The following is a 22716-nucleotide window of genomic DNA, read 5'->3' on the forward strand; positions in this document are numbered from 1 at the left end:
AGGAAGGAAACAAGATTGTCTAAATATCTTCTTCATACCTCCAGATACATTGTCCCATCAATTTCATCTTCTCCAGGGTCTCCCAAGGCCTCCTATTGGCTGCAGGACGGACTGGCTTTCTTCTGCTTGTACATACCTGCTGGCCCAAGACCATTCTGCACCATTCCCTGCATTGAGTTCCCTTCTTTCCTGTATTGGAGCATGTCATTTAGTTACTGAAATCTTCCTCTTTCTTGATTCACTTCCTTGTTTGTTGGGGCACATTTTCTAGCAGCACACTGAGAGAGGTTGCAAGGGAGATAATTTGTTTTGAGACCATGGGTAGCTGAAAATATGTATTCTATCCTGACATTTGATTGGTAGTTTGGCTGGTTATCAAAATCTAGGTTGGAAATAATTTTCCTTCAGAAGTTTGAGGTCATGTGCTCTCGGGGCAGACCTATGTCCACAGCTTTAGGTCTTTCCTTTCAGGGCTGGTCAGATCCTCCAAAGAGTCTTCCAGTTTCTTACCTGGAGAATATAGGTCTGACTTTCAACGGTTAAGAGCAGAATTGAGGGGAAAATGATTGGTGGTCTCAGCATTTAGTATGTAAACACTATATTTGCTCTCTCTGTGTTTGGTGCAGTGCACTTACCCTCAGATGTGTCTGATATCCCCCCTGTCCAGAGACCCACCCTCTGTTTTATACTCTTCACAATGTAAATCACTTATCTGGCACTGGAGCTGGGTGGGGAGGGCCATATGGGGATTTGTGTATATATGTGGAGGCAAGACCTGGGAATTCAGCTGCTTATTACGGCTGTCCACCTGTGTCTATTTTTGGCTCATCTTCACCCTCCTTCCACAGCTACCTCATTTGACCAACTCCCAGCCTCGGGGGATGGGGGTTCTTAAGTGCAATCTAGATTGTGTCTTACCTTTCCTCACTGCTAAATTATAACCATCATTTAGACCTTGGGTAACGTAACAGTTCTTAAACAAGACACAAAAAAACATTCACCATGAAGAGTTGCTCTTCAAGTTGTTCATTGCCTTAAACAAACGTGTCAAGTCTGCCAAAGATTTAATATCAAGAATCTAATAAAGAACTCCTAGACCTCCATATGAAGACAATTAACTCAATTTAAAAAATGAACAAGAGACTTGAACTTAACATGTGTTTCACAGAAGAGGAAATTTCGCATGTGGCCACAGACATGAAGAGATGTTCCACATGTGTGTGACAGGGCTGTGTGGATCACAACCACAAGGAGGGTGGTTTCGTGGGTACAGTGATACTAAAAAGCAAGGGAAGATCAGACATGGGATTTAGGACGATAGTTACTTCAGATGGGGAAAGCAGAGGGATGGGTGGTGAGAAGGAATGTTTGGGTAGAAGAAGCAGGTTCTTGGCAAGGTCCTAGCTTGTGTTTTGGGTGGGATATTCGGGGGGTCCTTGTTACATTATTGAAAATAATTAGATAATTAAATACATGAAAAAAAAAAAATAAGCCTGACAGGTCTGGGGCTCCCAAGGTGACGTAGAGATCCTTACTCAGGTGGCTCTTAGTTCTGTGGTTGTCTGTTTTTTTAAGAAGTAGCATTCCAAATCCTGGAACAGATGTTTTTTTAGTCAGAACTTATAAATAAATTAATTAATTAATTAATCTAAAGTTAACAAATTACATTTCCTAGGTGGGGTTCATATGCTGATAAATATCTACTTCATAGAGTTTTAGTGCATAAATATTTATAGCTATTTCTGTTCTTTCATAGAAATTTTACATTTTTTTCCCTTTCTTAGGACAAAGTTAAACTATAATCCTCCAAAAGATGATGGATCAACCTATAAGATTGAACTTGAAGGGATATCGGTAATGGTTATGAGAGAGATCCTGGATTACATCTTCAGTGGGCAGGTATGATGAGACACACAGGGAGGAAGACAAGTAGAGGCCTCTCAAGCTCAGGGTGAGGGTCTCCTTCAACCATTCTGTGACCCAGCAACACTGTCCTCTTCATCTGTCATTGTCGGCGTGACGCGTTTCTCCTGCTGGGAATGGTGCCCACCTGTTCTTCCAGGGCTCTGCTGTTAGAGGAAAAGCAGACTGAGTAAAATCTTAACCCAGTCCCAGTTTTTGTATTTATCATTCTGAGCTCCATTTCCGTTGTGAGATGGGAAGGACCTGGGGTGCTCCTTTCATGGCTGTCTTTATGTTTTTAAACCTTAATTCCCATCTTGCTCTGTACCCCATAACCTGGAAATGGGAGCTTCCTTGGGCGGTGGGAATTATTTTGTAGAAATGAAGAGTTTGAGATTCACACGGGTGACAGGCACCTGCGTTGTATTCATGATGCCTGGGTCCTATTGCCTCAGGAGCAACATCCTTGTTGCACCCCATTCTTGCTGATGTCCCTTTACTCTCTGCCCACTTATACTTCTGGGGATTTAATGAAACCTAGGTGATAAGTGATGAGACGTCTTTCTTTTTCTTTGTCATCCTCAAGCCCCCAACCCCTGATTTTGTGACTTAAAGTGTAGCATGAGGGCTCTTACGAATAATCTTAGGTTGTACCAGGGCTAGTTTTTTAACAGGAAAAAGTTAGTGTATCTTACATTGGTTATGTGAGAACGCATTTTGTCTGTACTCTTTTTGAGAGCTTCTTTCCTACTCTCTCCCATATTCCTTCCTCATCTTATTTTACCTTTCCTGTTTGTAAGAGCCGCCTCCTGCGAGTTTCTAATGCACTGCTTGCCTTCTCTGGGTATTTTCATTCGGTCAGCCTCGGTGATTGTCATTATTTTTGAAGTTCTTGGGTTAATTTCATGATGTTATCCCTTCTCTTTTCTCCGAACACTAGGTGGGGGGTGTGTGCTTGTAAGGTTATGTGTATGATTGTTAAAAATAAATGGATTTAGATTGATTTTGGGACAGTCCTTAAAATACTGAAGATACTTGGAAGCATCACAACACCAGGCTGAGGAGCAACCTCATGTAACTTTTTTTTTCTTTTTTTTTTTAAAGATTTTATTTATTTATGTGACAGAGAGACAGCCAGCAAGAGAGGGAACACAGCAGGGGGAGTGGGAGAGGAAGAAGCAGGCTCACAGCGGAAGAGCCTGATGTGGGACTCGATCCCGGATCGCCAGGATCACGCCCTGAGCCGAAGGCAGACGCTTTAACGACTGTGCCACCCAGGCGCCCCTCATGTAACTTTTAAAATCAGTTCAGCAGCAGCTATAACAGGTTATAAGCCAGTAAGAACATATTCCTGTTGAGGCTTGGATTTGAATCTTGAAACCTTATTTACAGATTGACTTCTGTGTTTTGTTCCCAGTTTAAATTAATTATGGTTTAAGAAAAGAAAAATAGACAATAAAGTTAATTATGATTTAAAACCATAGTTGCAACTTAAGTTATAACAAACTCCTGATTGGGCAGTTCAGTTTTATCAGGATGGAATGTGGTGGTTTTCTCGCATGCCTGCATCTGACCGGTGTACGGCCATCCACGGTGGTGTGGCTGAATTTAACACGTCAAGTAAATGCGACCTTTTTCCTTACTTGTTACTTACTTGACACACTTCTTTCCACAGTTCTGTTGCTCGGTTGATAAGGTGATTGGCAGTCACACATTCTTTTTCTGTATCTGCGGTACACAATGTATAAAATGTGACAAAACATTTCTTGCTGTCCTGTACTCTAGAAACTCTCCTTCTCTTTCTGGGTGTAGGACAAGCGCCTATTCTTTGGGAGAGGAGAGTCTGGGCCGTGATGATTGTGGCAGTATTTTAGAGGCTTATTTCTTTACATTGCCTTAGTGTTGCATGCAAGAACTTGTAAAGTGGGGAGAGGAAGAAGTATCAAAAGATTAAGGAAAAGTGAAGTTCATAATGATAAACAAGAAATCTTACCAGACGGATTTCTTCCAGAAAGTAGCTCTGACACCTGAGTGTACGTGTTGCACCGAATGCGACGTTTGGCATTGGGAATAAGGTCCTTGGGCCGCATGGCCCTCCCCTCTCCAAGGGGCTGGTGTGGTGTGTCTGGCATGCCATCTGGCAAAAGACAGAATGTGGTGTATCTGGGAGGCAGGATTTGCCCCAGTTCTGGTGCTGGTGTTTAAAGAAACCCCCTTCAGTTTACCACAGAAGGCGGCACGTCCGCTTCCCAAGCATTTCAGCCACTTAGGCCTGGAAGTGAGCAGTGTGGACAGTGTACCCAGGAAGGGCTCGTGATAGTTAATATTGGTAAAGCAAGGGAAGTGCTGGCAAGTCAACCAGCCATGTTCTGTTCACATTGTTTGAAGGTTCACCGGCGCCCTCAAACTCCTTGAAAAAGCAGCACTAGGCTGGACTGTGTGAAATTGCCAATATTTGATCATCTTTGACCTATAGAAGTGGAGCTTTCATGTGGTTTAGCCTAATAGGTTAGCGGTTTGGGCTTTAAATACATACATTGAAAGGTAAACTATGTATGATACTTTTGCAGATCCGGCTGAACGAAGATACAATCCAAGATGTTGTACAGGCAGCGGACCTGCTCCTGCTGACGGATCTTAAAACTCTGTGCTGTGAGTTTTTGGAAGGCTGCATCGCCGCCGAGAACTGCATCGGCATCCGCGACTTTGCCCTGCACTACTGCCTGCACCACGTCCATTACCTAGCCACGGAGTACCTGGAGACTCATTTCCGAGACGTCAGCAGCACAGAAGAATTCTTAGAACTCAGTCCTCAGAAGCTGAAAGAAGTGATTTCTCTCGAGAAGTTAAATGTCGGCAACGAAAGATACGTGTTTGAAGCAGTAATTCGATGGATAGCGCATGATACGGAACTAAGAAAGGTACCTGAGATTTATAATATGCTCTGACTCTGCCTTTTTACTTCCTTATTCCATTCGTTCATTCATTCATTTGTTTACTCCAAAGCGTGGGTGTTTTCTATTTCCCCTTCAACTTGGAAGGCTTACAAAGTTGTAATCTAAAAGAGGTCTGGGAGCACCCGGCTGGCTCGGTCGGTTGGGCCTCCAACTCTTGATTTCGGCCCAGGTTGTAATCTTGGGGTCATGAGATTGAGCTTGGGTCAGACTCCATGCTCAGAGAAAAGTCTGCTTAGGATTCTCTCTCTCCTCCAACTGCCCCTCCCCGCATGCTCGCTCGCTCTCTCTTTCTCTCTCTCTCTCAAATAAATAAAATCTTTAAAAAAAATTAAATAAAAGATGTCTGTGGTACATCTTTGCATAGGATCATTGAAGTGGTTGTTTTTTTCAGGCCAGACTACAAAAGCTCATGTAACTCATAATATGGCAATGAAAATATTTTGTGGTCCTTGTGAGGACCATAATATCCTTTCTGCTTTGCTTTTAGCAGAAAATGCATTTCAGGCTTGAGCTTGGGATCATAGAAATTCAGTGTCCCCACTCTCCTGTTCAGCAACCATCTCCACACCATTACTGGGCAGACCCATGCAGGGACTCCAATGCAGGCACCAGAGTGAGAGGGGCACACACAGCTCTGGCAGAGGGGTGAGGGGAGTGGACGTCAGGAGCCTCTGTGGTGTGGGCTCTCCCTGGAGTCGTGAACACCACTCAGCAGAAAGCAGGAGAGCACTCTGCAGTGTGGCAGTGCAGTTTCAGAGAGGGAATGTTCTGGAGCAACATCTGGGAAGGAAGGGTCTCAGAGACTCTCAGGCATAGATCCAAACTGTCACTGCACTGGGGGAGGGAGCAAAATCACAGAGCTTTTAAGTCCAATATTTATAGACTCCAGCTTCAATTACTATATTCGAAATAAGAGCTATGTTAGGTTTTAGGGAAGTCTTCAAAATGTATAATCACATTATTAATGATTCTCAGCAACTGTTGACTTGGGTTTTAGTGAATATCTTGTAATTTTTAAAATTCTATAGGCCTATTTAGAAACTATGGACTACAGTGATAGAGATGGAAACTGTTACACAGTAATGATAAAGAAATACACACTTCTGTATGGTTATAGGCTCAGCATAGTCAGTACAGCTAGCGTTCGGTTTTCCACGTTAGCTGGGTGGACGAGGAGAGGAGATGGGAGAGTTCCCAGCTCGCTGCTGCTCACAGAGACCACAGTCACTAGCTGTGCCTTCCTTTCTTCTTCAAGGGGTGAGGTTGCCGGGGAAACGAGGCAGGTCTTCATCCTCCGGTTAATCTGAACCTCATGCCTTAAGGACTCTTGGCTTTTACCACCTGGGATATGGAATAGTATACCCTAAAATGACTATTCTAAAACCAAGAAAAACACGTCACTAAGGAGTTTCACCTCGTATATGTAGAATGCTGTAGTCCATTAGTTCAAATTTAATGAGCCATCATGAAAGGTGTATAATTCATATTATGTGTGTTAGATAGTTTTTAACAATAATAATTGAAGAAATACATAGTACTCAGGATTTTTCTGAACTCTAGCTTTTGTGTTTTTCTTGTGTTAATGTTGATCCATTTTGATTATCTGTTTTACTGTATTGAATCAAGCTATTACTGTGTATAATGTTCCCATGAACGTGATTGAACTCCCGGCACATCCAGCTATGTGAAATAAGGCCACTGCAGTCGAGTGACCCTTTAGGGTGTAAAGAAAGCTGCTTGAAACTTTTCCATGATACCTCAAATACAAACCTGAATTGAGTATTTTTTAAGTTAAAACTGTCTTTACCAAGGCTCTGGGGAAGTAGAAAGGAAAGGGGCCAGTAAAGCATATTCCAGCAGTGCTGGCCCTTGTGACTTGTCCGCTGATAATCCTTTGACAATTTCAGCTTCTCTGTGAGTCAGAAAACGTATGTTCTAAAAACTGTGTGCTGCATCCTACATTTTTTCTCCCCATCCTTCCTACCCTCCTGTGCAGGTCCACATGAAGGACGTGATGTCAGCACTGTGGGTTTCAGGGTTAGACTCCAGCTACTTACGGGAACAGATGCTCAACGAACCATTAGTACGAGAAATTGTCAGAGAGTGCAACAACATACCACTGAGCCAGCCACAGCAGGGGGAGGCCATGCTCGCAAACTTCAAGCCCCGGGGCTACTCGGAGTGCATTGTGACTGTTGGTGGAGAAGAAAGAGTGTAAGTATGGGGGTGCATCGTTTCAAAAGTCATATAAGGGAAGAACTATTTCCATATAAACAGGAATTCGTGGTATTTTTTTTTTTTTTTTGGTATCTAAGCATAATAGCAATAGATTTTTTAAAAATGTTTTAAACGTTCTTTAGAGCAGTGAAACTAGTCATAGTTATTATAAGCACAACTATATAAAACACATTAACTGCTAATCAATTATTTATTTCCTTAGTTCACGGAAACCAACAGCAGCGATGCGATGTATGTGCCCTCTTTATGACCCTAATAGGCAGCTTTGGATTGAACTGGCCCCTTTAAGCATGCCAAGAATTAACCACGGAGTTCTCTCAGCAGGTACCATTCTGTGGTCAATTTTACTTAAACACAAGATCGAGTAATATGTAATTTCAGGGTTGTACAGAATGACTCGAAACCTTTTAGAGGTTTAATTTTAATTTTAAGAGATAATTTCATTTTCTCCATGATGACATCTTCTGTGTAGCTCTCGCTTTCAAAACTTTGTAAGGAGAAGAGTGTCTTCTGTCAGTCTTTATTGTTCGTGAATCTCCAGTGTGTCGCTGTTTTAAAGACTTTAGTAGAGGAGCATTCTGCTTGATGACATACTGGTAGAAGAGCAACATTCAGTGACTCTTACCACCCGTTAGCTGTGCGGCCACACCTGGAACACAGAATTCCCTTGAGCCATAAGAGTCCCGTTTTTTGAATTCATGCAATTCAGAGTTAGTAACTGCATGAAAAATAAAGGTGTTATGTCAAAGCAGGCATTTCGTGTGAGACTTAAGAAAGCATTACTTACATTAGCAACGGCTTCAAGTTATTTTACTGCAGAAAGTATGTTTCACTTGACCTTCGCAAGTTTGAAAACAGCTCCATGCTATTCAAAGCTCTCCCTCAAGGACATGATAGAAAAGCTTGTACTTGCTGCCTTCCGGCTGTTCGCCGCCTTTCCCTTCACCTTGCTGTGCTCTTTTGGGTTCACCCACAAGTGCCATTTCACTACATTCTAATTATTGTTATCAACAGTCTTCCTGGAATCCTCCATATTTTATAGTCTCCACTTGCCCACTAACATTACTTTAAAGATTTTGAAAGCTATACTGTACCATTCCGTATTATAGAAATGGCTGAAGCTATGCTATAGTACAGAAATGGAATCATTTTATGGGTTCCAAGATGATTGAAGTTATTGTCGGTAATAAGCAGCGGGATGCAGTGGTGTAGCCAACAGAATGTGAGCCTGAAGTTCCTGTTCTCTCTTCTCAGAATTAACTTCCTTATATTTCCTTCCCATGATATATACATCTATTCATAATTTTCACACACGCATACCTGGCACAACGTTTTCTATGTCACAGATTTTCCAGGATTTCCTATGGTACTTTAGAAACATTGAGCAGTGAGGATAGGGTTGCGTCCAGTTGTAGTGAGCGAAGCTATGGCATGACTGAGTGGTTCCTATTTGTCCAGCCGGTACTCTGCTCCTTCTTTTCCTGCCCTTTTTTTTTTTTTTTTTTTTTTAACTGTGAACTCTTTTTTTTGGTCATTCACTTTATTTTCTCTCTTCCAGGTTAGAAGTTATATTCTTTTTCTGTATTCCTTCGAAAGTCATCATAGATACCATAGCCTATATTCTTAAGTTATAAAAGCCCAAGTACACTTCTACTGTTTTTCATGTTTCACAGTCTTGCAATATTAAAATGTATGACTGTTTATGAATAAGTATCTACATATAAACATGTTTGATACATCTATGTTTTGAATATATGTATATCTATAGAGTGTTTAGATTTACCCACATATTTGCCACTTGCCTTGTTTTTCCTTCTAACTCCTCAGACCTTCCATCTAGGATTATTTGCCTTCTCTCGGAGGTCCATCCTTTTGAATTTCCTTTATTTTGTGTCTACTGGTAGCAAATGTTTCAATTTCTTTGTCTAACAATGTCACTGTTTTGCCTTCATTCTTAAAGGATACTTGTGCTGGGTATAGAATTTTAGGGCATCTTGACTCTGTGGCTTGGCCTTTCCTCAAATCTGGAAAATTCTTACTCATTTTACATCTTCAGGTATTGCCTCTGCTCCATTGTCCTCTTTCTCCTGCTTTTGGAAGTCAGATTAAACATGGCTACACCGTTTTGCTCTGTCCTTAGACTCCTGCCTCTGTTTTGTTTTCCATGTTTTTGCCTCTCCGTGTTTTGCCCTCTTTATGATTTCTTTTGACTTACCCTCCAGTTCATGAGTTCTCTCTTTAACTGTGACAGATCTGCCATTAAACCCATCTCTTAATTTTTTTAAAATTTTATCTGCTTTTTTCTTTTTTTATTCCTAGAGATTCTCTTTAAATCTTTTTCAGATCTGCTGTGTCACTTCTACAGTCCCCTTTTTCCAAGAGTTGTCTTAAAATTTGTCTTTCAGGAGCACCTGGGTGGCTCAGTCAGTTAAGCATCTGCCTTCGGCTCAGGTCATGATCCCAATATCCTGGGATTGAGTCCCACATGGACCTCTCCGCTCAGTGGGGAGTCTCCTCCTCCCTCTGCCTGCGCCTCCCCCACGCTCATGCTCTCTTTCTCTCTCTCTCAGATAAATAAATAAAATCTTTTTTTAAAATTTGTCATTCAGTTTTTAAACATAGTAAAAACATTGTCATTTTATCATCTTTCTGGTTAGTCCAATATTTGACATTTGAAGTCTCTGCAAGACTACTTTCTCTTGTCTGTTGTTGCCAGTTCTTCCTCATAGAGTCTAGTTTCTGTGTCCTAGTATCTTCGGTTGGGTGCTGATCATTTTATTTAAAATTATAGGAATAATTTGATGCTTTAAAATCTTAGAATATTAGAATCTAAAGATTAGGTAAGGATACTTTATTCCACAGAAGTGTTGCATTTGTTTCTTCCAGTTGCCTAAAGGCACTGCACATTTGGAATTGCATTGCTATAAATCACATTCAAACCTTGAGATCTCCTAGACAAGAGAGGAGATTTAAATCTGGGTTCTGGTTCTGGTTGAACTTTGGAGAGGCTCTCCTGCCAGAGTCACACTTCCTGTGGGCCTGGGGTTTTGATTTTTGTCCCTTTCACGCCCTTAAAGCCATTATAAGAAAGGTTGGAGATTTCCCAGGTTGGTAAATGCCCTCAGCAGAATGGTTTCCATGGGTGGTGATCTCTCTAGCTCCCACTTTTCCTTTCAGCTTTGCCATATTGTCCTCTTGGCTTCTTCTCTTTTAAGAGTATTTTATTTCAAAAAATATTTTGTCCAAGAAAAGAAAACAAAGAAAATATGTTTTGTCCAGCAGCTTAGCCGTTTTGCACAAGAGTTGGTACAAATAATCTATTCCATCATTACCTGAAATAGGAAGTACAACAGTGACTCTTAGATCCTGTTTTGAATATGAAGCGCACAGGTGCTCTTGGGTCTTGAATGAGCAGATGTGGGCTGTGGATCAGACGTTGTCTGAGAATCACAGAGGCGGAGTAGGATAGCTAGAGCTGCTGGGTGTCCATGAGGGTGGTGCCAGTTTGGGTTGCAGCTGTAGGGTAGTGGGAATCCACTCAGATGCTGAGTGAGGTGAAATGGCCAAAGTGACCCACAGATGTGAATTAGACTCTCTCACCAAGGATCAAGTGAATTGTGATGAAGACCTCAAATCTACTGTTGTCATTAGAGAAGTTGCCTCCACATACTGTCTCTACAGCTGTGCCATTTATATTCAGCAGGAGATGGGAATTGAAGGCTGACGTTTCAACTTTCTCGTGTGTCTTGTTTGATTTTTACAGAGGGATTCTTGTTCGTATTTGGGGGCCAAGATGAAAATAAGCAGACCCTGAGCTCAGGTGAAAAATACGACCCAGATGCAAACACATGGACGGCATTGCCACCAATGAATGAGGTAAAATGTTCTTTTTCATTTGTTTGGTGGTGTGTTTTTCTTCCCTTTAGCACTTGCATTTGTTTTGCATCTGTGTATGTGTGAGGAGAGAAATGGTGACCCTGCCACACCCCCCCGCTCACTACACTAGTGCCCACCATCCCAGCTCTTCTCTCTGTGCCTGCCTTTGGTCCATCAGACCTCCTCGTGGTTCCTCAAACCTACACACACTCTTGCTTTGGGACCTTGTGGCTCTTGTGCCTCACTCCTTGCTTCCATCGGTGTTTGTCCATGCGGGGCTTCCCAGGGAGGCCTTCCCTCCCTCCCCTCAGCTCTCTCCCATCTCTGCCCATTTTCTTTCTCTTCATACCACGCATCACCTTCTCAAATACTGGGTATTTTTTAATTGTTCACACAAACTCCTTGATGGCTGGTGATTTTGTCTGTCTGCTGAGGGCTCTGTCTTCAGTGCTAGAACAGCACTGGGCACAGAGGGGTTGGCAGGGACACTGAGCAAGCGTTTGTTGACAAATGACCCCTCAGGCTTTTGTCATTCCAGTTGGCCATAGCAGGAGCCTGGCCTCCCCATGCCTCTCCTCACCTCAGGCAGTGCTCTTGCTTTGGTTCTTCCTTATCTTTTTTTTGTTGTTGTTTGTTTGTTTTTGTTTGTTTGTTTTTTGTCTTTGTCTGACATTTAAAAAAAACAATTTTTAATTATGATATGTTAGTCACCATACGGTACATCATTAGTTTTTGATGTAGTGTTCCATAATTCATTGTTTGTGTATAACTCCCAGTATTCCATGCAATATGTGCCCTCCTTAATACCCATCACCGGGCTAGCCCAATCCCCCACTCCCCTCCCCTCTGAAACCCTCAGTTTGTTTCCCGGAGTCCATAGTCTCTCATGGCTCATTTCCTCCTCTGTTTACCACCCCCTTCACTTTTCCCTTCCTTCTCCTAATGTCCTCCTGCTATTCCTTATGTTCCACAAATAAGTGAAACCATATGATAATTGTCTTTCTCTGTTTGACTTATTTCACTTAGCATTATCTCCTCCAGTTCCATCCATGTTGATGCAAATGGTGGGTAATCATCCTTTCTGATGGCTGAATATTCCATTGTACATATGAACCACATCATCTTTATCCATTCGTCTGTTGAAGGACATCTCAGCTCCTTCCACAGTTTGGCTATTGTGGACATTCCTGCTATGATCATTGGGGTGCATGTGGCCCTTCTCTTCACTATGTCTGTATCTTTGGAGTGAATACCCAGTAGTGCAATTGCTGGATCATAGGGTAGCTCTGTTTTTAACTTTTTGAGGAACCTCCACATTGTCTTCCAAAGTGGCTGTACCAACTTGCATTCCCACCAACAGTGTAAGAGGGATCCCCTTTCTCCACATCCTCTCCAACATTTGTTGTTTCCGCCTTGTCAATTTCACACCCACTTGGAAACACTTAACTGTAGCCATTGCTAAACACAGATAAGTTTTGTTGAACCATAAGGTAATAGTTCTTGCTGTTGTGAGCTATGGTGAGTAAAAAATGGTGATTCCACCAGTGAATTTATCATGCAGGTAATTCCCTTGTTCTGAATAAGTCCTGGATTAGGTTCTGTCTCTTGTGACAGAAGGATGAGCTGCTAGGGAAATCACAGATGTCTGAGAGAGATGGTTTTGAGCATGGCACCACTGTAACTCTGGAATGTGACAGTATCTGTGATTTTTATTAAATGCTTGGATACTTGCTTTCAGTCTGGTAGTTGGCCTTTTATGTACAGAGATCTTTGATGTCTTTTCAGCCACGACATAATTTTGGAATTGTGGAGATAGATGGAATGCTGTACATTTTAGGAGGAGAGGATGGTGAAAAAGAGCTAATATCCATGGAGTGTTACGACATTTATTCTAAAACCTGGACAAAGCAACCTGATTTGACCATGGTTAGAAAGGTGAGAACCATATCTTGTCATTACAAATTGGGTTTTAAAGTTAGCGTTTTTTCTTTGCCACATAAGCCTCTTAGTACCATCGATAGTGTTGAAAGAATGGAGGTTGTAGAGTTCTGTCGCTGTCGGGGGGCTTGCCGTCATTGTCATCAGCCGTACAGCAGGACAGGAGATGGAGTGTGTGTGAGAGCGCACCCTGATGGAGGGCTCTGCGCTGCACCGCCGTGCCACGCCCGTGCTTGGCAAACGCTTGGTGAACGCACTCACCTAGGAAGCAGCCAGGTCTTCTAACCCTATTTTCTTAGTCATCGTGCAGGCTTGAGGAGAAACAGTCAGCAGGTAAGCACGGCCATTTGGCCTTGAGTAGAGTGAAAACATGGCTCCCGTTAGCTGTTTAGAGCACGGTCTGTCTTATTCCCATTCCCTGGTGTGGGAGGGAGGGGCTTTTCTTCACACCGAAGCTTCGTCCGGTCCTCTGGATATTTACACCTCGGGTGCTGTGCTCCCGCTCTGTGCTCAACTCAGTTGGAGCAGGAATTGAGTGACATGTTGCTCAACAGAATCTAAATCTTGGAATCTTCAAATAGTGGTGGAAGAACGGAAAGTCTGGAAAGTTCCTTTAATAGTTAGGGTCATTTACGTATCTCACTGAGCACAGTCGTGTCACATGGAGTTAACAGTGCGTGTACTACCTCCTCTTCTCGTTTTTAAGATCCTGTCTTCACAGTATTAGAAAATACCATAGTTTTACTACTAGAAATCGAATCCTTTCCTAGACACCCTACAGTGCTCTCCAGACTAAAGTTAGTTTTTGTCTAATGTGAATAATAAGTGTTGCCTCCCCAACTCTCGCTTTCTCCTTCCAGATCGGCTGCTACGCGGCTATGAAAAAGAAAATCTATGCCATGGGTGGAGGGTCGTATGGAAAACTCTTCGAATCTGTGGAATGTTACGACCCGAGGACCCAGCAGTGGACTGCTATCTGTCCGCTAAAGGAGAGAAGGTACGAGAACATGGATATGAAAGGCTCCCCCTTTCTTTCAAATGAACCTTTCTTTTTTTTTTTTTTTTTTTAAGATTTTATTTATTTATTCGACAGAGAGAGACAGCCAGCGAGAGAGGGAACACAAGCAGGGGGAGTGGGAGAGGAAGAAGCAGGCTCATAGCGGAAGAGCCTGATGTGGGACTCGATCCCATAACGCCGGGATCACGCCCTGAGCCGAATGCAGACGATTAACCGCTGTGCCACCCAGGCGCCCCCTCAAATGAACCTTTCACTTGACTTGGCATTTGGTTTCTATAAAAGTAAATAAATAATCCATTTCCTAAAAAGGAAGACCCACATATTCATGAAACCTTGAATGTTGCAGAGTTAAAACAAGCAGAAGCAGAGTTAGGGAATCGGCCTTGAGTTGTAAATCCAGTCGCTGATGTGCTCCGTGTGGCCTTTCAGATTTGGAGCCGTGGCCTGTGGCGTGGCCATGGAGCTGTACGTGTTTGGGGGAGTCAGAAGTCGTGAGGACATCCAGGGGAGTGAGATGGTCACTTGCAAGTCTGAATTCTACCATGACGAGTTTAAAAGGTAAGTATGAGCGGTTTCCCATAACTTGTACAACTTTTCCTTTCTGCTTTCAAATTCATGTCTTAGATTTGTTTAGTTTTGTTTTCAGCTTACTTGACAGAATTATCTTGTCTGTTTAGGACATAAGCCTGATGCCAACTAGAGATTTCAGCAGAGATATCAGAAGTATCCGTAGCTTAAAACCATAGAAAAGTGTTTCTGAAATCTGTATCAGACCTTGACCCTTGGTTGTTTAAAATCATTCATTGGCTCCTTATGGCTTCTAGGAGAAAGTTTAAACTCCTTAACCTAGCACATACGGCCTTCTGTGATAGGGCCTTTCTCTATTCTTTTTGCTACTAATCAACACAAATGCTTCACTTGAGTTACACTGAGCAACATTTTCCCTGCAAAGCAGGCTCTGTGCTTTTGTACTACTCCTTTGCCTAAAATTTGCCTTCCAATATTTATCCGGTTAATATAGCCTCTTCCAAAACTGTGCTTAATTATCACTGCCTAGAGAAAGTCTTCTCACACCTCCCAGTCTGGTTTAGGCTCCTGTATCTGTGATCCCATAACATTCAGTTCATGTCTCTTGCATTGTAATCGTTAACCATAAGATTCCTTTTTTTCTTTAAGATTTTATCTATTTATTTGAGAGAGAGATCACGAGCAGGGGGGAGGGGTAGAGGGAAAAGTAGACTCCCCCCTGAGCAGGGAGCCCAATACAGGACTCGATCCCAGGACCCTGGGATCATGACCTGAGCCAAAGGCAGACATTTAACCAACCAAGCCACCCAGGCACCATAACCATAAGATTCTTGAGGGCAGGTTTCGGCCCAGCTGTCTGTGGATCCTAGCTTCAACATCAGACCTGGCCTGTGTTAGACGCTCAACAAAAGGTTGATTCAGTGGATAAAGTCTGGTGTCACAGAGTCTTAAAACATCTGGCAGGTTGCTGTACTGGTTTTGTAGAGTGGGCACCCTCCTACCAACCTCCTTCCCTTCTCTCCTCTCACACGTTTTATTGTGGTAACCACTAAACGGGACTATCTAAATCTTGGAGGGAAAAGGTCATGTGAAAATTCATCTTGTTACAGTATTTCAGTCCTGTTACCAGAAGGGGGTGCCGTAAGGCAATGTTTAATTTCATACTAGTTTAGATTAGGGCAACCAATGAGCAGTTACCAAGACTTTACAGATACATGTAAATGTTACCTAACTTTTAATGTATTTTAAATTGAGAATATTTGCATAGCCTTTCTTCCCCCATCAATTATAGAAGTAGGCCATTTTAAGAAAATTTATTAGACAAAGTATGAGAGCAGTTTAGAAAATATCTGCTGTGCTGGGGATGGAGGCAGAATTTCAGACTTTTCTGCATTTCTCTTGATATATTACTTTGAGGGTTGATTGTCCAACGTATAATAAGCAGTGGTCAGTGTGTTTGGTCCCTGATGAAATATTGACCTGTGCCGTCTTCATAATGACTGAGTTACTCTTTGGGCAGTGTGAGCTAGAGGCTGCCACTTGTTTGCTGCAGGAATCAAGGCTGCTTATGCCTCACCCTTCCCTGTCCCTGTTGTTTATAGGACTTAAGTGTGGCTGCAGAGTTTCTCAGTCTGCCCTTGATATGCTATCAGTTGCTAGAACTTCTGTATTTCTGTCAGGTTGTTTCATACTAATAGTTGATAAGCTTTCAACGTAAGTGTATTACTTGCTTTCAGTTCATAAGTATTGGACATAAGCATATGGCTCCTTCCTTGCTTATTTAAAAGCTCTTCCAAATAAACTCATGGATCATTTGTTTCCTTGCTGCTGAGCTGTCCAATGTTAGTTTTTAAAGTAAGCTCTAGGCCCAACGTGGGGATTGAATGCAAAACCCTGAGATCAAGAGTCTCATGTTCTATTGACTGAGCCAGCCAGGGGCCCACCAATGTTAGTTTTGTTTTTTTTTTTTAAAGATTTATTTATTCATTTGACAGAGATAGAGACAGCCAGCGAGAGAGGGAACACAAGCAGGGGGAGCGGGAGAGGAAGAAGCAGGCTCCCAGCAGAGGAGCCCGATGTGGGGCTCGATCCCAGAACGCCGGGATCACGCCCTGAGCCGAAGGCAGACGCTTCACGACTGAGCCACCCAGGCGCCCCTAGTTTTTAAATAATAGAATGAGGAGAGCTTAATTTCTTTGGTCAATATGATGTATAGGATTCTTACTTGTTTGGGTGACGCTAGACACATACATAACAGTAAGTGCCATGTATTAACTCATTTGTAACTTATTCAGTCTTCAGAACAACCCTCTGAGTCCCTTTTAAACCAAAACACAGAGAGGTGAAGGAATATGCCCAGAGACACACAGGTAGCAAGTAGCAGAGCTGGAATTTGAACTTGGGCACTTTGGCCCCTGAGGCCACCTTTTCAGCCACCACACTACATCACATTAAAAATACAGGCTTTCCCGTAAATATCCATAGGAAGAAAATAACATATAGCAGTACTTTATTTCTCAAAAGAGCAGATGTTTCCAACTATGTTATATTTGCGTATTGTGGAAACTGTTGCCAGATGAGCAAGCTGTATTAGTTTGGAGACCATTTATTGTTTTTAAGTAATCTCTTGTCTTTCCTGTCTTTGTTCCCTATTTTTAGGTTAAAACTTTCCTGGAAAAATGCCATATCTTATTTTCTGTGTTTCTAACCAAAAACAAAACTGTTTGAAGGAAAGCAAAGAAATTGCCATAAGTTCTATCACGTCATAGTAACAATTTAATAATATATCCGGAATGACAGGCAGCTCTGTTTCTGTTCCCGGTGTCCCTGCTCTTCTAATACCACCATCCTCCCAGTTATCCATACTTAAAAAAGCTCATCTTTGATTCTCTCTCTCGTGCTTCACATCTCATCAGTTGCCAAGTCTCATCTTCTTTTTTAGACTCCGGAATATTTTCCACATCACCCACTTTCATTTCTCTGCTCCTGCCCTACCATGTTCACTTTCCCACGTGTGCAATGGCATTAGCCTTCTAACCAGTTTTCCTGGCCTGTTTGTGTTTGAAAGATTAATCGGACTTTGGTCATTCCATTCTCCTGCTGGAAATTCTTGGTATTTCCCCATTGCTTACCAAACAAAGATAATAGTATGTAGCCTCCTGCTGGGGTCCTCCATCGTCTGAGGTTAAGAGAAATGTTCAGTCTTTTCCGGTCTCTTCCTTCCCATGTCTTGCACTCCAGCTCCCTTCTTAACCCATCCTGTGTTTGACTGCCTCCATGCATGTGCTCAGCCCAGATGACCCTCTTTTGTTTCTCTAGAACAGTCATGGTGACTGTTGAAGTCAAGACCTGTCAGTTTCATCTTTTGGTCCCTGAATGTATAATTGGACAGACATACTTGACAACGGGCAGAATCCCCATGTTGGTTCTCTGACCCATGGGGTGGGGGCCATTATGGTAGGAAGGGCTGCATGGAAGTCTCTGTAACTTTCCTACGAAGACAGAAAACCAAAAGCAGTTCTACATCCTTGAGGAATTTACAGAAATTAGTGCCACCGTCAAACCCTTGAAAATGCAAGAGTGGAGCTACCTTTCACATCCCCACTTAATTCACTAAGAAAAAGTAGAAAAGTCAGATGGGTTTTGGAAAATAACCATATGCTTTCATAAACATAATTCAGTGATTACACTGATCACAGATTTAGTCCCAGATGTAGTGTCTTTCTCCAGATGTTGTATCTTTATGCAACACGGACTCTGGCCTTGGTGTGCGGCTGTTGACCCAGCTAGTGCTTTTTCTCCATACCAGTTTGCAGGGACCACCAGAAGCAGTTTGCTTTTTCCCAGCAGGGCCAACAGGACCCCTGCACTGTCTGGCCTCAGGGCTGTGCCAGTTCTGCTGTCTCCATATAGGTAGCATATGTTAGTCCAGGGAGATCTTGATCACCTTGGTATTCTGTTAAAGCATCATATCAGTCTGCCTATTGACATTATGGTGTTTGGATCGATGGTTAGGAGGTGACAAGTACTGCAGATGCCTTTGTAAGACACGGGGAGCTGAACTGCACTTCTGAGCAAATCCGTTTCAGTCATGGTCCAGTCAAGAGACAGAAACCACACCAGTAATCTCATCAGGGAAAATTTAATTCACATAATTATTACCTAGTAAGAGGTGGTTAACAATGAGTGCAGAAATAGCTACTGTAGGAAGCAAAGCTACGACTACCTTTAGGGCTGAGGGAAGTACCCTAAGAAGGAGCAAACTGGGAAGAGATCTCCCCACCCTGCAAGGGTGTGGTGTGGCTGCTGCATGCAGGACGCTGCCTTTTGGGTGGCAGAGGACCTTGCTGAGGGCAAGCACCTCTGGGCGTCCTGCACACTGCAGGCAGCAGCCTGTGGGAGGAAGGAGAAAGGCAAGCCAACCCCAGGAAAGAAGCCCTTTGCACTACCCAGCCTTGCAGTCCCTCTGGCGCCCTCTACTGGCAAAGCCTACCACTGCAGTTATCTTTTCAAGGCTGTTCATTTTCTCCACTCTTTTGCATTTCTTTGGTTTCTGCTCTTGTCTATATTATTTCCTTCTTTTTACCTTCTTTGGGTTTATTCTGTTCTTCCTTTCCCAGATTCTTCAGGTAGAATTTTAGATTTCTTCATTTCTTTAATGAAATCTCCACCTTTTCATCCTAAGCATGTTTCCCTTTCTCTTTTGAATGTAGTTCTAGTAGCCGTGTTCAGGTCCCCACCTGATAGATAATCCAGCATTTGGTCATCTTGGAGTTGGCGTCTATGTATGGTTTGTTCCCTTGAGAATGGGTTCTCATTTTTCAGGCTTTTCTTTTGTTGAATAATTCTGGGTTGCATCCCAAACATCCTGAATGGCATGTTGTCGGGGCCCTAAAGTCTTCTCGTGCTTCACAGTGTCGCACTGAGAGTTCTAGCAGGCCACGCACCTGGTTAGACTCCTGGCAGGCTGTCTGTCACAGCTGTGGTGCATGGCAGCTCGGACCTCTCTCCGGCTCTCTAAGCCAGCCTCCGTTACAAGCACTCATGGTTCCGGGTCAAAGACTTGAGACAAGTGTATGCATATAAAATGAGGCATCCTTCTCTGCCTCTCGTCTTTCTGAGACTTCCATACGCTCTGGAGATTCTGGTTGCCTCAAGACACTCTGCCATGATGGCAGTGGCCACAAAGACAGCAAGTCTTCTCTAGGGGTTCCAGCTACCTGGGGCTGCCGGCGTCATTGGCCAAAGCTGCCAAAGATCCGGAAACTCCCTCCATGTGGGTTGCTTGTTCAGCTTTCACTTTCTTTCTCGAATCTGCCTGCTTTTGCTCGTCTCCAGAGGCCTCAGGCCATTGTCTTTTGTATCTTGTCCAGAGTTTGTAGCTATTCCTCGCGGGAGGATCAGCTTGTTAAGGGCTTCTTTCTCCCCCTGGAACCAGAAACCTCACTAAAGCTCCCTCTATCTTTCCTTCTCTCCAGTTGATTGCCCCCCGTCCCCCGCCTTTTTTTCCCTCCTACTCTGCTCTTGCTGAAGCTCGCTGCTACAAGCCAGGCTATATTCTAGTCTTCTCAAGGAACATTGCTAATTCTGAGTTACCAGAGGACACATCCTCGCAGCCTCAAGTCCAGATAAGCCCATGTTTGAAATCATTGTAACTAAAGGCGTACTATTGCTTTGTGCTTTACAAACATGACTGCCACGTAGCGGTGCCTGCTCTGTGCTGAATGATATGTCAGGTTCTTTACACCGGCCACTTCGTTTCATCCCCACAAGTCATTGGTTGTTAGTGGTAGTGTTCGGGCTCCCCACTTTACAGATGACAGTTAGCTAAATTGTCCACGGTCATCAAGGTGGTAGATGTCTGAGAAGGAAGGTGTAACCATGTGCCTTTTATACCTGTTTTAAAAGTAGCAGCTAAATACGTGCTGCAGTTAAGTTTTTATGTTAGTTTCATTTCATTTGAAGCTTCAGCGTTATATGAAATACAACACCTAGGATTATTTTTCTGAAACCTGGGAATTCTGAGTCATTGATCTGCTTTGGACCAAATTTGGTAGATCATCTACACAGACTGATTTCTTGAGCTTTGTTTAATCATTCCAGGGAGGAATAATATGAAATTCTCGACTCTATAAAATTATGCCAAAATATTGTTGTATTCAGTAAACAGTCTAGTCATAGATGCTCATTTAGGAGTGCCAGCTACCCTTGCGAGCACACAGGTGGCCCCGTCCATCACGGATTCGCCCAGAAGAGTTGTGTGTCTCTCCACCGGGGTCAGGCCTGGGTGTAGGGCTCAGCCTCAGGCAAGGCCTGGGGACACTTCGCGGCTTTGTTTGATTCAGAACCTGGGAAGAGTTTAAATGTCAAGGTTTAGATATTTAGGTTTAGCCCTAAAGACATAAAATGTGAATAAACCAGTTATTGTAGTTTGACGTTTTCAAACATTTTCTTTCAAAGGCCTATTCAGGTCCCCATTTTTACCTTTCCGTGAGAGCTCTTGAATTTGTTCCTTCCCCTATGTCTTAGAGACGTACTGAACCTGGGGCCAAACTGTATTCCCAGTTCCAGCAAACTGCTGGATACCAGTCAACGTTCAGATGGAAGAGGACTCCAGTGCTGAGTGAAGGTGTTTCGAGTGTGGCAGCTGTCCACTAGCCATGCTTCTGAGTCGTTGTGTGATCTTGGACAGGTCATTTTGCTTCTGTGTTTCCTAGAATTCAAAATATGGAAGCTGCTACTTTGTAACGATCTGGGAAGAGTTCTTTGAAATAAAAGTGGTGTTCTTGGTAAAACAGTTTCACCTTTGTATTTAGTATCCCGACGCACTAGGTCTAACTAAGCACTAGATTAAGCCACTGGCTTCTCGGATACTTCCTAGCAGAGTTAGAGATACAGGAATAACGTCCACATGCCGTGTGCTCCAGTAGCGAGTGGAGGCCTGGACGCTGGGTGTTCTTGAGGGTTTAGATACATTCCCGAAGTCTGACTGGGGGCTGCTATACCCCAGCTATGTCGTTAGCTATTAAAAGGAAATTGTTTGGTCCAATGACCTTAAGTGAACATTATTATATAGCAGAATCTACGGTTGTTGTGGTGGTTGTTTTTTAAACAAAAACCACTTTTATTTTGGAATAATTTTACACTTAAAGAAAAGTTGCAAAAATAGAGTCCCCGTTAAACCATTCACCCAGCTTTTCTTCATGTTAACATCTTACATAACCACAGTACAGATATCAAAATCAAGGTATTTATGTTGGTACAATATTATTAAGTAAACGACGGTCTATATTCGAATTGCATCAGCTCATCCACTACTCTCCTTTTCCCTTTGCTCTGGGATGCCACGCGGGATCCGACAGCACACTGAGTTGTGTTTCTTTAATCTTTTTTAACCTGTGATGGTTCCTTGGTCTTTCCCTGCCTTTCATGACCATGATATTCTTGAAGGTAATTGGTCTGTGTTTTTATAGGCTATCTCTTCATTTGGAGTTGTCTGATGATTTCTCATGACTAGGCTGAGGTTAGGCATTTTTGGCAGGAATACCATGGGGGTGATGCTCCCCATCGAGGAGGATGTACTGTTTCCATTTCCATGTACTGGTGACGCTAACCTTGATTACCTGGTTAAGGTGGGGTCTGTTGGGTTTCTCCACTGTAAAGTTGCTGTTCTTTCCTTTTAATTAACAAATATCTTGGAAGAGATCATTGAGAACATGCAAGTACACCATTTCTTCTCACACTTTCACCACTAACTAAGCACCCGTCAGTGGACCCACCGGCAGCAGTTACAACTGTGGTGGTTTCCTAATGCTGATCTTTCTATTTCCCTCATTTTGTCTACATTCATTAACTGGAATTCTGTAAAGAAGACCTGTCCCTTCTTCCTATTTTTTTAATGTGTTGAGTTACTTACTGATATCAGTATGGACTCACGGACATTTATTTTATTCTATGAGTTATAAATCCAATACTGGCGTTATTTTGTTGCTCAGTTGTTCCAACTTTGGCCTTTGGGAACACCTTCCTATTAGCTCTGTGTCCTTTGGACACACCCCGTCCTTCTTTAAGCACTTCCTGTCTGGCAGCACAAGATGCTCCAGACTTATCTTGTATTTTCTCTCTCAGCTGGGGGATTGGCCACCTCTTTATGGAGCCCTGGATCCTTTCTGTGGTTAGTAAATTGATTTTCAACGGAAATGCCAAGGCAATTTAGTGGGGAAAGAAACATCTTTTCAGCAAATGATGCTGGAGCAACTA

The 22716-nt window shown here is 42.9% G+C and overlaps 1 protein-coding gene across 1 annotated transcript in view; it reads left to right on the top strand.

Moving 5' to 3' along the window:
- GAN (gigaxonin) overlaps window positions 1-22716 on the top strand; it is a 61404-nt gene that overhangs the window by 24680 nt on the left and 14008 nt on the right. Inside the window, exons 2-9 of the mRNA XM_045796066.2 lie at window positions 1785-1899; window positions 4473-4823; window positions 6856-7073; window positions 7300-7421; window positions 10861-10973; window positions 12759-12908; window positions 13772-13908; window positions 14359-14487. Of these exons, the coding sequence (XP_045652022.1) occupies window positions 1785-1899; window positions 4473-4823; window positions 6856-7073; window positions 7300-7421; window positions 10861-10973; window positions 12759-12908; window positions 13772-13908; window positions 14359-14487 (1335 nt within the window). The remainder of the gene's footprint in view (window positions 1-1784; window positions 1900-4472; window positions 4824-6855; window positions 7074-7299; window positions 7422-10860; window positions 10974-12758; window positions 12909-13771; window positions 13909-14358; window positions 14488-22716) is intronic.

This window comes from Ursus americanus, chromosome 21 (assembly GCF_024610735.1).
Source record: "Ursus americanus isolate L20-20 chromosome 21, mUrsAme1.1.p, whole genome shotgun sequence".
Classification (NCBI taxonomy): Eukaryota; Metazoa; Chordata; class Mammalia; order Carnivora; family Ursidae; genus Ursus; species Ursus americanus.